Source organism: Xiphophorus hellerii, chromosome 3 (assembly GCF_003331165.1).
Source record: "Xiphophorus hellerii strain 12219 chromosome 3, Xiphophorus_hellerii-4.1, whole genome shotgun sequence".
NCBI classification, from domain to species: Eukaryota; Metazoa; Chordata; class Actinopteri; order Cyprinodontiformes; family Poeciliidae; genus Xiphophorus; species Xiphophorus hellerii.
The window spans coordinates 587159-600641 of record NC_045674.1 but is presented as its reverse complement, the minus strand read 5'-3'; the positions used below and the strand labels follow the sequence as shown (position 1 = coordinate 600641).

Below are 13483 nucleotides of genomic sequence, written 5' to 3'. Positions count from 1 at the left end.
CAGCCGCTCCTCCCGCATTTATACCCGGGGAAACCCGGAGAGGAGCGGGCCGCGGCGCCCCCTGCAGGCCGAGTCAGGAAGCGCACCGTGAAGAGCAACTTCAGCTTCTTACGGCGGAAACAAAATCAGCTTTTATTCATGACACATCCTCCAGATCAGAGCTGAAGCATCCTGAGGTGTGAGGACGTTCCAGAAGTATTCATACTGGTTGAACTGAGCAACACACGCCAGAAAACAGTGCAATGATCTGAAAAGGCAAATCGCAGTCGGATGGATGGAAGCCAGAGAATCTCTGAACATCAAGCTTCCTGACATGGATTCTCAGCTGGACTTTGACTAGGTCATTCCAGTGTGTTCAGAGCTGCTGCCCTGCAGGAAGTGAGGTGAGTTTATTTATTGCACAAAAATCAAATCAGAAACAGGACAATAATAAAAACTAAAGAAGATGTTGTGCAGGAAATGTTTCAATTTTTAGGTCATTGAAACCTGCTCTAACAGAGTACTAAGGAAGTAACCCACTTTGATCTGTTCTGGAGCAAAATGGGGGGATGGTGAACTCTGGATGACCTACAAAATCATTTTTAATATCTCAGAAACTAAACCCGCACAAACAAAAATGTTAACGGCACAAACCTGCACTAACGGAGCACAAACCACTCGGACTATTTGCTGGATTTTTTTGACGTGGGTGTCAGCTTCTCTCAGACTTTCTACGCCTTGGATCTGGGAAAACTCCCGTTTTTGAAAGTTTTATTAGATTTAAAGACACTTAGACATCTGTTGCTGTTTCTTTAGTTGATCAAATGTGGAATGTGGAACATCTTTCAGTGCAGCACTAATTAGTTAATAATGTAAGTTTTCTCTTCTGTTGTATCTTCTGACTTCTGACTGTTAACTGCAGACCATTCTACCTGCCCAGGGAGTTTACTGTTGTTAGCATCACTGCTGTGTATGTGCCCCCCAGTGCTAACACTAAAGAGGCTATGAGTGTTCTCTACCGGACCATCAGTGAGTTGCAATCCTCACACACAGAGGGCGTTTTCATCATTGCTGGGGATTTTAACCAGGCCAACATGAAGACTGTTCTCCCTCACTTCAACCAGTATGTGGATTTTCCAACCAGGGGAGGAAATACTCTAGACTTGGCCTACACCAACATCAAAGAAGCATTCAGAGCAGCCCCCCCCCCCCCCCCCTTGGCTCTTCAGACCACCTATCTGTTATGCTAATTCCTGCATACAAGCCCCTGCTGATCAGAACAAAACCTACAGTGAAGCAGGTGAGGGTGTGGACTGAGGGGGCCATGGAGGCACTTCAGGACTGTTTTGAGTGCTCTGACTGGGAGATGTTCAAGGCAGCAGCCACTCACAACGACCAGATCAACATCGATGAGTACGCCATGACTGTGTCAGCCTACATCAACAAGTGCACAGAGGACGTCAGCATCACTAAGAACATTATCACCCGGGCCAACCAACAACCCTGGATGACTAAGGAGGTACGGGAAATGCTAAAAGCACGGAACTCAGCCTTCAAGTCTGGCGACAAGGAGGCACTGAGGACAGCGAGAGCCAACTTGAACCGTGCTATCAGGTTAGCAAAGCGAACCCACAGTCGGAAAATACAGGAGTTCTTCCACGACACCAGCAGCACCAGGAGTATGTGGCAAGGCATAAAGGCGATCACAGATTACAATCCATCCTCCCCCCCAGTGGGTGAAATTGATGCTGACTTTCTCAATGGACTCAATAACTTCTTTGGGAGGTTCGAGGCACTGAACAGTACTCCGGCAAAGAAAACTGTTCCCCACCAGGAAGAGGAGGCACTCTGCCTGGACACAGCCGATGTGTTGAAGACTCTGAAAAGAGTCAACCCACGGAAGGCCCCAGGCCCCGACAACATACCTGGGCGGGTGTTCAGGGAATGCGCAGGTCAGCTGGCTGGTGTCCTAACAGACATTTTTAACACCTCACTGGACCAAGCCACAGTGCCAGCCTGTCTCAAAACTGCCTCCATCATTCCGGTGCCAAAGAAACCTCAAGTCACCTCTTTCAACGATTACCGGCCTGTGGCACTGACTCCCATCATGATGAAGGGCTTTGAAAGGCTGGTAAAAGAACACATCGTCTCCAGACTCCCCTCCACATTCGACCCGTTCCAGTTTGCCTACCGTCGAAACCGCTCCACTGAGGACGCCATCTCCTCCGCCCTACACCTGAGCCTGGCTCACCTGGAGGAGAAGAACACTCATGTGCGGATGTTGTTCCTGGACTTCAGCTCAGCGTTCAACACAATCATCCCACAGCATCTGGCAGGAAAACTGGGACACCTGGGCTTCAGCACCCCCCTGCGCAACTGGCTGCTAGACTTCCTCACCGACAGACCTCAGTCAGTCCGGATCGGACAACACACCTCCGATGTCATCACCCTCAGCACAGGCTCCCCTCAGGGCTGCGTCCTGAGCCCTCTGCTGTTCACTCTGATGACACACGACTGCGTCCCCAGGTTCGCCACCAACCACATCGTGAAGTTCGCGGACGACACAACGGTGGTGGGCCTCATCAGAGACGACAACGACCTGGACTACAGAGAGGAGGTGGAGCAGCTGGTGGACTGGTGCAGAGACAACAGCCTGATCCTGAACGTTGACAAGACGAAGGAGATGATCGTCGACTTCAGGAAGAACCGGCCCAGCCACGCTCCACTGCTCATCAACAGCTCGGCTGTGGAGGTGGTCAGCAGCACCAAATTCCTGGGGGTGCACATCACAAACGACCTCACCTGGACTGGGAACACCACGTCTCTGGCCAAGAGGGCACAGAAACGCTTGTATTTCCTGCGGAGGATGAGAAGAGCACACCTGCCCCCGCCCATCCTCAAGACGTTCTACAGAAGCACCATAGAGAGCATTCTGACCAGCTGCCTCTCTGTGTGGTGTGGAGGCTGCAGCGCCTCCGACTGGAAGAACGTGAGGAGAGTGGTGCGGACAGCAGAGAGGATCATCGGGGCCCCCCTTCCCTCCATTCAGGACATTTCATCCCAGCGCTGCGTGTCCCGAGGCCGAAACATCTTCAGTGACCCCTCACACCCCCACCATGGACTGTTCTCCCTGCTGCCCTCTGGAAAGAGGTTCTGCAGCATCCGGTGCAGGTCCACCAGGTTCCGAAACAGCTTTTTCCCACTTGCTATCAGACTGCTGAACTCTTAACTGGACTGCACTTAAAATCTGGTCTCCACTTCATACCTTGCACATGTACAGAGCTAAATAACTTATATTTTACTGTCATTCCTGCACTTTATATTCTATATTTATATTTATATTCATATTTTATACTGTATTTTATTTTATTCTGGAGTAACCTCACAACATTGGAACCTCAAACATTGTTCTGAGCCGTATGCAACGAAATTTCGTTCTGTATACACCCTGTGCATGCAAAATGACAATAAAGTCAGTCTAAGTATTTCAGTTACAAAAAAAATCCCTTATAAAAGATTTTTGGAAAACAATCTTTTATTAGGTGTTCGGTGACTGTCTAACTGCACACAGTTCCAAACTAAATATTTAATTTAGTAAATATTATATTTATTATATTTCAAACTATTATTTTTAGGTTGGAAATTAAATGTTTAGTTTGGATGCTAAACATTTAGTTGAGAACAAAGCATATAGTTTGCTAACTAAATATTTAGTTTACAAGTTAAGTATTTCGGTTGTAGATTAAATATTTAGTTTGGAACTATGACACTTATAAATGTTTGAGTTACACGGTGAAAATATGACTGTAAACTGTTACATATTTCATCTGGTTCTGGGAGAAATAGGAAAATTTTGGGATGTTTTTTGTAAAGTTACATAGTCAGAAAGGTTTTGGTTTAATCCTTTTATAGGGGAAAAAAAATAGTTATTTTTCAAGCCGTTTGTTCCGTCTGTTTTCCACCACTAGATGTCGGTGTTAAAAACCAAACTCCAGGTTTCTTTTCTCATCAGAAATCAAACTTAAACATCTTAGTCACTTTCTTTCGACTCTTTGACCTTTATTGTGGATGAAAAGTGCTGATTCTTGTGTTTAGGGTCGGACTTATATACCAAAAGTACCTCAAAGGTAAACTGTAATTGTTTTAGACTTTACAATAAAGCGACGTCGAAAACTTCCGGTAGATACCGGAAGTTAAGTTTTGCGTTACGTCACAGCTTTATAAAATTCTGAAACGCGGAAGTGGCTCACAAACAAAGCCCAGAAGTGACGGAGTTAGATTTTAACTGTAAAGTTCATCTTTCCTGCGAACTGGGAGACAACACAGCCGTGAGTTTTATACATTTAACGTCACGTATTTTTTAAATTCTCATTTCTTTATTTTTTGGTTCAAAAAGATAAAAGTTAATCACGTTTAGGCCGCTGAAGTTGATGTCGAACGTCTTCAAATTCATTGTTTGACATGGAATTAAAAGTTTAAAAGTACATTTTTTCTTAGTTCTGATAATCTCAGTTGTGTTTTTAAAAATCTATCTTCATCTACTGAGTTTAATCCCGTTCTCCTGTCTGAAGAAGTCCACATCCGCTTGGATCACTCCCATTCCTTTCCTTGGCTTTGGAACCAGATCCAGCTGCTGGACCCATTAAAACAAAACTTTTGTCGGATAAAATTCAGGCCGAACTTCCTGCAGGACTCCTTGCTTTACAGACAATTCATAAATCCTCTTTTTAAATGTTTAGTTTGGTGTCTACCAAAGTTTTAATTTAAATTGTCAAGTTTTACAGATGGAGTTTGGTGGAGATTAAGTTTCCGATTTTCCCAGAAAGTTCTGTTCAGGTTAAATATTTAAGATCTGCTCTGATTCGTTCCTGTGAGATAAAAAAAACGGTTTTGTTTTTATATTTCTGAATCACGTTTGGTGTTTTAAACCCGAGATGATGGGAAAGTTTGAAATTGAAAACATGGTTGCTGTTTTTCACTTTCACTTGCAGAGAAAACAGAAATCCCCTCCAAATGTTTGTTTTTGGTTTTATCTGGAAAATTAAAGCTAAACTCTGGTTTTCATCTGAATGTTGATGCTCGCATAAAACCCCAAGCAGAGGTCAGACATTTCCCTGCAGCTTCATTTAGTTCTACATGTAGAGCTGCAGGATATTAGGAATAAATGGCATTGAAATGTTGAATATTGTTATAATTATTGCAGGAAAGTTTATTGCAGTAAAGTTTGCCCAGGCAGGAAGCGGACGTTCAGAGTCTGCAGTCCTGTCGCAGCAACATGCAGCATTATTCTAATAAATATGACCCAAAACATGCATTAATACTGATGTTGTGAAAATCCAGTCGTCCTACAGATGTTTTTATTTAGAAATCTGTGTCTCATTTGATCTTCAGTTTGGTTTTTCTGATATTTTCTGTTTTATTTATAGATAGAATTGAAGCCAAAAAGAGTCATTTGTGTCTCAGAACCGGTTTTGGGTCATAAGAGCCTCAAACTTTCTGGTTCTGGATCAGAAACTTTCACATTTTTACTTTAGTCCCAATGTACTTGGTCCAACTGTTCAGCTGCTATTTCTGATCTGGACCAGAACCGGGTCATGCTTCAGCCTGTGGTGCGTTCAGTGCCTGTTGGGAACATTTAGCTCCAGAATTTTACCAGTTTCAGCGGTGCGCCCAGTCGTTAGAGGAAAAACAGAAGTCTAACGTGGGCGTCGCTCTCCCGCCCCCCAGGGGGGTAACATGGGCGTTGCTCCCCCCCAGGGGGGTAACGTGGGCGTCGCTCTCCCGCCCCCCGGGGGGGTAATGTGGGCGTCGCTCCCCCCCCGGGGGGCGTAACGTGGGCGTCTCTCTCCCCAGGGGGGGTAACGTGGGCGTCGCTCTCCCGCCCCCCGGGGGGGGTAATGTGGGCGTCGCTCCCCCCCAGGGGGGGTAACGTGGGCGTCGCTCTCACGCCCCCCGGGGGGGGGTAACGTGGGCGTCGCTCTCCCCAGGGGGGTAACGTGGGCATTTTAAGACAAATGGTTTCAGTGAGAAAAACTGGGCTTCCTGCTGCTGATAATTTGTGATATTTGTGCAGTGAGACTGATGTTGGCGCGTATTTCTGCGTGAAGGAAGAATAATTTGTTTAAAACGCTCATCATGTTGAAGCTTCGCTCTGACTCTTCGGGCTCGACCTGTTGTCTGCGTTCACAGCTTTACGAAGTTTATTCAAACAAATCACTCATAACCCCCTGCAGCTATTCTTCATGAGAAAAATGGTTTTAATGTAGAGAAACATTTCATTCATCGTTTAGATTTTCTTCTGTTTTATCATTTATTTATTTTGACTTTGAAGTTTAAATTTCTTTTCATTGAAACTCTGTAAAGACATTTTCAGGAGGTTACACGTCTCTTCTGCTTCACATACAGAACTTTGTTAATTAATGGTGCAGAGGTCAGTGTTGGTGAGCGTTGGCTCTAACAGGAAGTGGTCATAGATCTGGACTCTGATGCGTCTTCCTGTTCCGTCTCCAGCTCCATCATGGCCAACGAAGTTTACGCAGCGACGACGGTTTCTAACCCGAAGGCGCCGTTCTGGCTCGGCCCGGCGTCGGAGCATCTGAACACGCCGCGCTTCGCCCTGAAGATCCTGGAAGTGGTGAGGTCAAAGTTCACTGAGCTCTGATTAACGCTGTCTGGACAGAACCGCCCGGGTCCTCTGGTTCTGATCAGGCTACCTTGGTTACCGTGCTGCTGGGGCCGAGGTCCAGATGTATAAACACAGCTGGATCAGAACCAGAACCACTGAGCTGAGTTGGGTACTGTTCAGTTCACTGGTTCAGTTCACTGGTTCGGTTCACTGGTTCAGTTCACTGGTTCAGTTCATTGGTTCAGTTTGTTGGTTCAGTTCACTGGTTCAGTTCACTGGTTCGGTTCACTGGTTCGGTTCACTGGTTCGGTTCATCGGTTCGGTTCACTGGTTCAGTTCACTGGTTCAGTTCACTGGGTCAGTTCACTGGTTCAATTCACTGGTTCGGTTTACTGGTTCAGTTCACTGGTTCGGTTCACTGGTTCAGTTCACTGGTTCGGTTCATCGGTTCGGTTCACTGGTTCAGTTCACTGGTTCAGTTCACTGGTTCGGTTCATCGGTTCGGTTCACTGGTTCAGTTGTGCTTTGTGAGTCTGTTTTCTTTCAGTTCTTTTCTGTTGTCTGGAGAAACTTTGCAGAACCAATTGATCCAATTCTGTCAGAAATAAAATCATAATCAGATTAAATTAAAACCTTTTAGTTTCAATCTGAATGTAAAATAATCCAGTCTGGATGGTTCCAGTGAAAGGTTTTGTGCATGTTCCCAGTACTGGACCAGTTCCCCAGTCTGCGTCTGGTTCGCTGGTTTCCTGTTGTTCACTCCACGATGCTCTGAACCCGTTGCCGTGGTTTCCGAGGTCGGCGCTCCCTGAATCACACTTCCTGCCACTTCTTCTTTTTCTTCTTCTCTGAATCCTCGGTTGTTGTCACAGGAAGTTGCCGTTCGGCGGTTCGTTTCACACTTTGCTGCCTCTCCCAGTTGGCAACAAGTTGCTGAAACTGTCGGCTCAGAGTGACGCTGAGGCCAGAAGTTTACATACCGCCAGTTAAAGACGCAGGCGGCCATGTTTTATTGGTTCTGGTTCGGCTCAGGATCGTTTCTATAAAGCTCAGAACATTCTGGTCCTTAAACACCGCTCAGCGAGGAAGACGGATCAGCGTCACAGAACCACGGGTTGCCTTCCATACATCTGCTGCGAAAACAGGCGGTGGCAGCATCATGCTGTGGGAGTCAAGAGGAAAAAACATTGAAGCAGAGCAGAGCAGACTTTTCACCTAGTGGGCCAGAAATCATTTTAAAAACTAAAATCATAAAAATATCCTTTCATAGAATCCTGGTCCTAGATCCAGAACTTCTGATAGTTCTGATCCAGTTTTTTTGTTCTGGGCTCATCTGAAGCAAAATGTTTAATTTCTTCTTCGAAATAAAAGCAGAATCTGGGTCAAAGTTCTGGTTTCCTATGTGGTTACCATGGCCACAGAGGAAACCAGTTTGATTTTTAAGTAAATTCAAGTTACAAGTCAAAGTTCTGGCCGTTAAAGTTCAGGTCCGGTTCTGGTTCTGTTCTTCAGCAGGAAGCTGCAGACGGAGAAGTGAAAGTTCTGCAGGACCCGTTTGGCTGCAGTCAGCAGAACCGCCGGCTGTCGCAACGGCGCCTGGGAGGGCATCCGGGCCGAACAGAACCGGCTGCGGAAACAAGATGTACAGAGCTCTGGACCTCCATCTGACCGGTTCTGGTTCTGTAGGACGGGTCCATCCAGAACCTTCCTCTGGTTCTGTGTTTGGTGACCTGACCCGGTTCTAGTGGCTCTGCAGCTCCTCACACTGGACCCGTATCAGAACCGGACCTCTGACTGAGTCAGGAAGGGATCAGAATAAACGGATCAAATCTGCAGAGTCAGCACTTCCTGCTGCAACCTTTCACAATAAAATCCTTCCTCTTTCCTCACATCCTGGGTCCAGAGGCTTCAGGGGGAAAGAAGGGCAGGTTCTGGAGGTTCTGGAGGTTCTGGAGGTTTATTACAGAAGAAACTCTGCAGACAAAAACAACAAAATCAACAGAAAATCAACCAAACAATAAACGCTGCAGGAAATAGAAACTAATGCAGCAAAAGCAGCAGCAAGTCTGAAACTGGACCCGGTTCTGACAGTGAGAGGACATGAAGAACCTGAAGGACATGAAGGACGTGGAGGACGTGTCTCTAGCTCAGCTGGTCATGTGACGTGACGAGGCAGGACGAAGGTTCTGCTCCAGACCGGTTCTGCAGCTTCTAACCCAACACAGAGCAGAGGCTCCGCCCCCTTCAGGTGGAGGACATAGATATATATACAATAGATTTATTTTGAGGCAGCCTCTGGATGTTGTCTGGCTGTAATGTTTTAGTTTCTGCTGCCGCTTTTCGTTAGTAACTCCATTAAAACCAGTTTAATCTCACTGGCTTCAAACCAAACTCACTATGAACTCAGGAAGAATAATCAATCAGGAAGGATAATCAATCAGAAAGGATAATCAATCGTTTCCGTTAGCGGCTACATGCTAGCCTCACTGCAGAACCAGGAGAGGCTTCAGCTCCAGGTGACCAGATTCACATCATCCATTTTCTTCTTGTCTCTGGTGGGTCAGGAGGAGCTGCTGCCTCTCCAGCAAATGTTTCGGGTCAGAGGCAGGGTCACCTGTCCAGGTCACCTGTCCAGGTCACAGGGCAACACAGAGACAGACAGGACAAACAACCACACACACACACACACACACTCCTAGGGAGAATTTAGAGAAACCAATTAACCTGACAGTCATGTTTTTGGACGGGGAGGAACCCGGAGAGAACAGAAAGACCCGGGTCGGGAATCGAACCCAGGACCTTCTTGCTACCAGCGGCGCCACTGTGCAGCCACCAGATTCACCTGCGTTACGTAAAATTTTTACCTGAACCCGTTTCTGGACCGAAACGCCTCAACAGCCCAGTTTGAACCAGAACCGGGTCCAGATTAGAACGAACTCTGTCCCTGTCGCTCTCCGCCATGACACTTCCTCTTCCTGTCTGTTTGGATGCCGGCTGATGATGTCATCAACTGGCATCACCGTGACTAGCTGGTAGTTTACAGATCAAGATGGCCGCCCTTACTGGGCCGGATACATCACATAACTCTGGTTCTGATGGTTCTGTTGTGTCCCCAGCTGCTGTCCCTGGTGGCCTTCGTCCTGGAGGAGACGGTGTCCACCTGCCTGAACTGCTCTCCTCTTTACTTCTTTGAGTTTGTGAGCTGCACAGCCTTCCTCTTCACGGCGCTGCTCCTCTTCCTCCTCTCCACCACGCTGCACAGCAGGGTGGGCATCAGCTGCTGGCCCAAAGTGGTAAGGTTCTGCTCTGGTTCTGGTTCTGTCCGTCCCTGTTGTCTTACTACAGAAGTGATGATGTTTCTGTCCTGCAGGACTTCCTGTACACGCTCCTCATCGCCGTCTTCTTCTTCATCGCCTCCATCGTGTTTGCAGCCAACAACGGCAAAACGACGGTGGAGGCCGTTGCTGTGGTGAGACACCATCCCCCACGTCCCCCTGTGTCCCCCACGTCCCCCTGTGTCCCCACCGTCCCCCTGTGTCCCCCACCGTCCCCGTGTCCCCCACGTCCCCCTGTGTCCCCACCGTCCCCCCGTGTCCCCCCCCGTCCCCCCGTGTCCCCCACCGTACCCCCGTGTCCCCCACCGTCCCTCTGTGTCCCCACCGTCCCCCTGTGTCCCCACCGTCCCCGTGTCCCCCACGTCCCCCTGTGTCCCCACCGTCCCCCTGTGTCCCCCACCGTCCCCCCGTGTCCCCCCCCGTCCCCCTGTGTCCCCCACCGTACCCCCGTGTCCCCCACCGTCCCTCTGTGTCCCCACCGTCCCCCTGTGTCCCCACCGTACCCCCGTGTCCCCCACCGTCCCCCTGTGTCCCCACCGTCCCCTTGTGTCCCCCACCGTCCCCTTGTGTCCCCCACCGTCCCCCTGTGTCCCCCACGTCCCCCGTGTCCCCACCGTACCCCCGTGTCCCCCACCGTCCCCCTGTGTCCCCACCGTCCCCTTGTGTCCCCCACCGTCCCTCTGTGTCCCCACCGTCCCCCTGTGTCCCCCACCGTCCCCCTGTGTCCCCACCGTCCCCTTGTGTCCCCCACCGTCCCCTTGTGTCCCCCACCGTCCCCCTGTGTCCCCCACGTCCCCCGTGTCCCCACCGTACCCCCGTGTCCCCCACCGTCCCCCTGTGTCCCCACCGTCCCCTTGTGTCCCCACCGTCCCCCTGTGTCCCCCACGTCCCCCTGTGTCCCCACCGTCCCCCTGTGTCCCCACCGTCCCCCCGTGTCCCCCACCGTCCCCCTGTGTCCCCACCGTCCCCCTGTGTCCCCACCGTCCCCCCGTGTCCCCCACCGTCCCCCTGTGTCCCCCACCGTCCCCCTGTGTCCTCCTGTCCTCGCCAGTCCTTCCTGTCTTCGGTCCACCAGATTGTCAGAAATTATTTTCTTCATTATGAGAATAAAGTTGTAAAATGTTAAAAGATTTTTCTTGAATAAAATAAAATAATAATGATGATGATGATGATGACCCTCAGACGAGCTTGAAATCGTTTCTGTTTTGTTTAGAAACTATCTGTTTTTTCTGATCTGAAGCTTTTTTTAAATGAAATTCACAGTTTTTTATTTTTGTAATTTTCTGACTTTATTTTTTATTTTTTCTTGCCATTTATTATTCTCTCTGTCTGCAGGTGTTCGGCTTCCTGGCCATGGCGGCGTTCATCCTCGACTTCATTGTCTTCCTGAAGGTCAAAGGTCATCCCTTCCAGGGCGCTCAGGCCCCGCCCACCACCAACGGCGCCGTTCCTCCGCCTGAAGCCGAGAAGCTGAACGGAGACGCCAACGGAAAGGCGTAGGACGCGGCGCCGCCTGCGGGGGGCGCTCCGCCAGTCAATCAGAGCCGCCTGAGACACAAACTGGTTTTTATTCCTGTAGGTTCAGAACCAGCAGACACTAAACCAACCAAACCACTAAACTCTGCTCCACTGGGAATCACACGCCTTACTGGTTCTGACTGGTTTTTACTGGTTCTGACTGGTTTTTACTGGTTCTGACTGGTTTTTACTGGTTCTGACTGGTTTTTACTGGTTCTGACTGGTTTTCTCTCACTCTGCCAGCTTTGCTTTTTAATAGTTCCCTTAAAATTCAGGATATCTTGTAGAAATGATTTAAGCTCCTTAGTAACTTGCCACCGTTTCTGGATGTTGTTTAGTTTTGTTTCTTTTTTTTTTTTTTTATTGAATTTTTCTGTAAATTTTCAGATTTTTGTATATTTGTTTAGGAAGATTATTTTGTTCCCTGAAGGAAGATGAATGTTTATTTTTCTAAATGAATCGGACAGAAACTGTTCAGCTGCACATTTATGTCCAAATGAAATATTTCTTATCAATCATCTGCAGATTTCACTGAAATCAGGAGGAACCTGAAGTGAACCGCCTGTCGCTGTCCAGCAGGGGGAGCTCTAGTCTGATTTTAGTCGTTTTCCATCATTTCCCCTGAAATCACTTTCTTCTGATCTGAAACATGAAACGGTTGAACCTGTAAAGTTCCTGCAGCCGATGGGATTTATCTCCATCCTGCTGGCAGCAGCTTCATGTTGCTAAATGTTTCTGCCGCTTACACAGAAACTGATCATATCAGATCTTCGGTTTGGGTCCGGGTTCAACGTTTGTCCTGCTTTTAATCGTCTTAAAGGAAACTACTTCCTGTCAGGCTGAGGGAACCACTTCCTGTTTTTATTTAGTAGAAAACAACAGTTTTAGTCTTCAGGATGATCTTCAGCTTTTTCTGCCGTTTTATAAATGTGCAGTAATCCCTCAGATTAAACCGTTTATGCTAATATTTTTGGGTTTTTTATCCATATTTGGGTTTTTTTCTCCATATTTGTTTTTTTTCTCCATATTTTTTGATTTTTTTCTCCATATTGTTGGTTTTTTTCTCCATATTTTAGTTTTTTTTCTCCATATTGTTGGTTTTTTTCTCCATATTTTAGTTTTTTTCTCCATATTTTAGTTTTTTTATCCATATTTTTGTTTTTGTTTTTTTCTCCATATTTTTGGTTTTATGCCGTAGACTAGAGAGGACTGCAAGTGAAAGGAGAGCGGTTGTTTCTCCTCCTGGTTTAGTTTCTTCCTGATCGACCTGAACATGTTTGAATCTGTTTTATTGACAATAATCTGTGTGACAATCATGTAAACATACAAATACTAGCGGTTTTTCTGTCAGACGATCCTGTTTGTATCGGCGTGTCGCTCTTCAGAGCCAAATCAAATGTTTTCTATGATTTATATGAACTGTAACTTCCTGTTTCTCTGTTTGCTGCATTTTAATAAACTTTTTAACTTCATTCATGTTTTGCTTCCTGTTCAAACATCAGAACCACTTCAGCTCTGCAACAACTGCCAGGCTCTTAATTTGAAAAGCTTTATTTTGTGAATTACTACTTCCTCTAGCTGGTTTAAAGGGCCAGTGTCATGTAAATTTTTCCCTCATCAAAACAAACCTGGAATGTTGCCTTGATTTAACAAATCCTTTGATCTCCATGGCAACCATTCAGCTGCTAAACGCCTGGATGGACCTAGCCCCGCCCCCGGGACGCAGCTCCTCCCCCGCTCAGATCCTTCAGACTAGCCAGCAGCAATTAGCAAACAGCAGCTGAGCTCATTATAGGAGCTGCTGCTCAGAACGACGCTGGTAGAAACTTTAAAGGGTTAATGGAGGAGCCATGTTGGGAAGACTTGCTGGAGGTGGAGCTTCAGGAAGAGCAGGAGTTTCTTAAAGAGACAGGCCCAATTTCAAGGTGTTAAATTAGGAAGTCAAATTTCTTTAGTAATTTTTGATATATTCATTATTTTCTCACTTCTGAAGGTAACATAGTTACGGTGTTATAAAATGTCACTA

General features: G+C 47.3%; 1 protein-coding gene across 1 annotated transcript; it reads left to right on the top strand.

Moving 5' to 3' along the window:
- The first annotated feature begins 4174 nt into the window (after positions 1-4174).
- cmtm6 (CKLF-like MARVEL transmembrane domain containing 6) lies at positions 4175-12929 on the top strand. Its single transcript, XM_032557848.1, has 5 exons — positions 4175-4307; positions 6490-6613; positions 9721-9897; positions 9975-10073; positions 11275-12929. The coding sequence occupies exons 2-5, from the start codon at positions 6497-6499 to the stop codon at positions 11437-11439; spliced, it is 558 nt and encodes a 185-aa protein (XP_032413739.1). The 5' UTR covers positions 4175-4307; positions 6490-6496; the 3' UTR covers positions 11440-12929.
- The last annotated feature ends 554 nt before the right edge of the window (positions 12930-13483 follow it).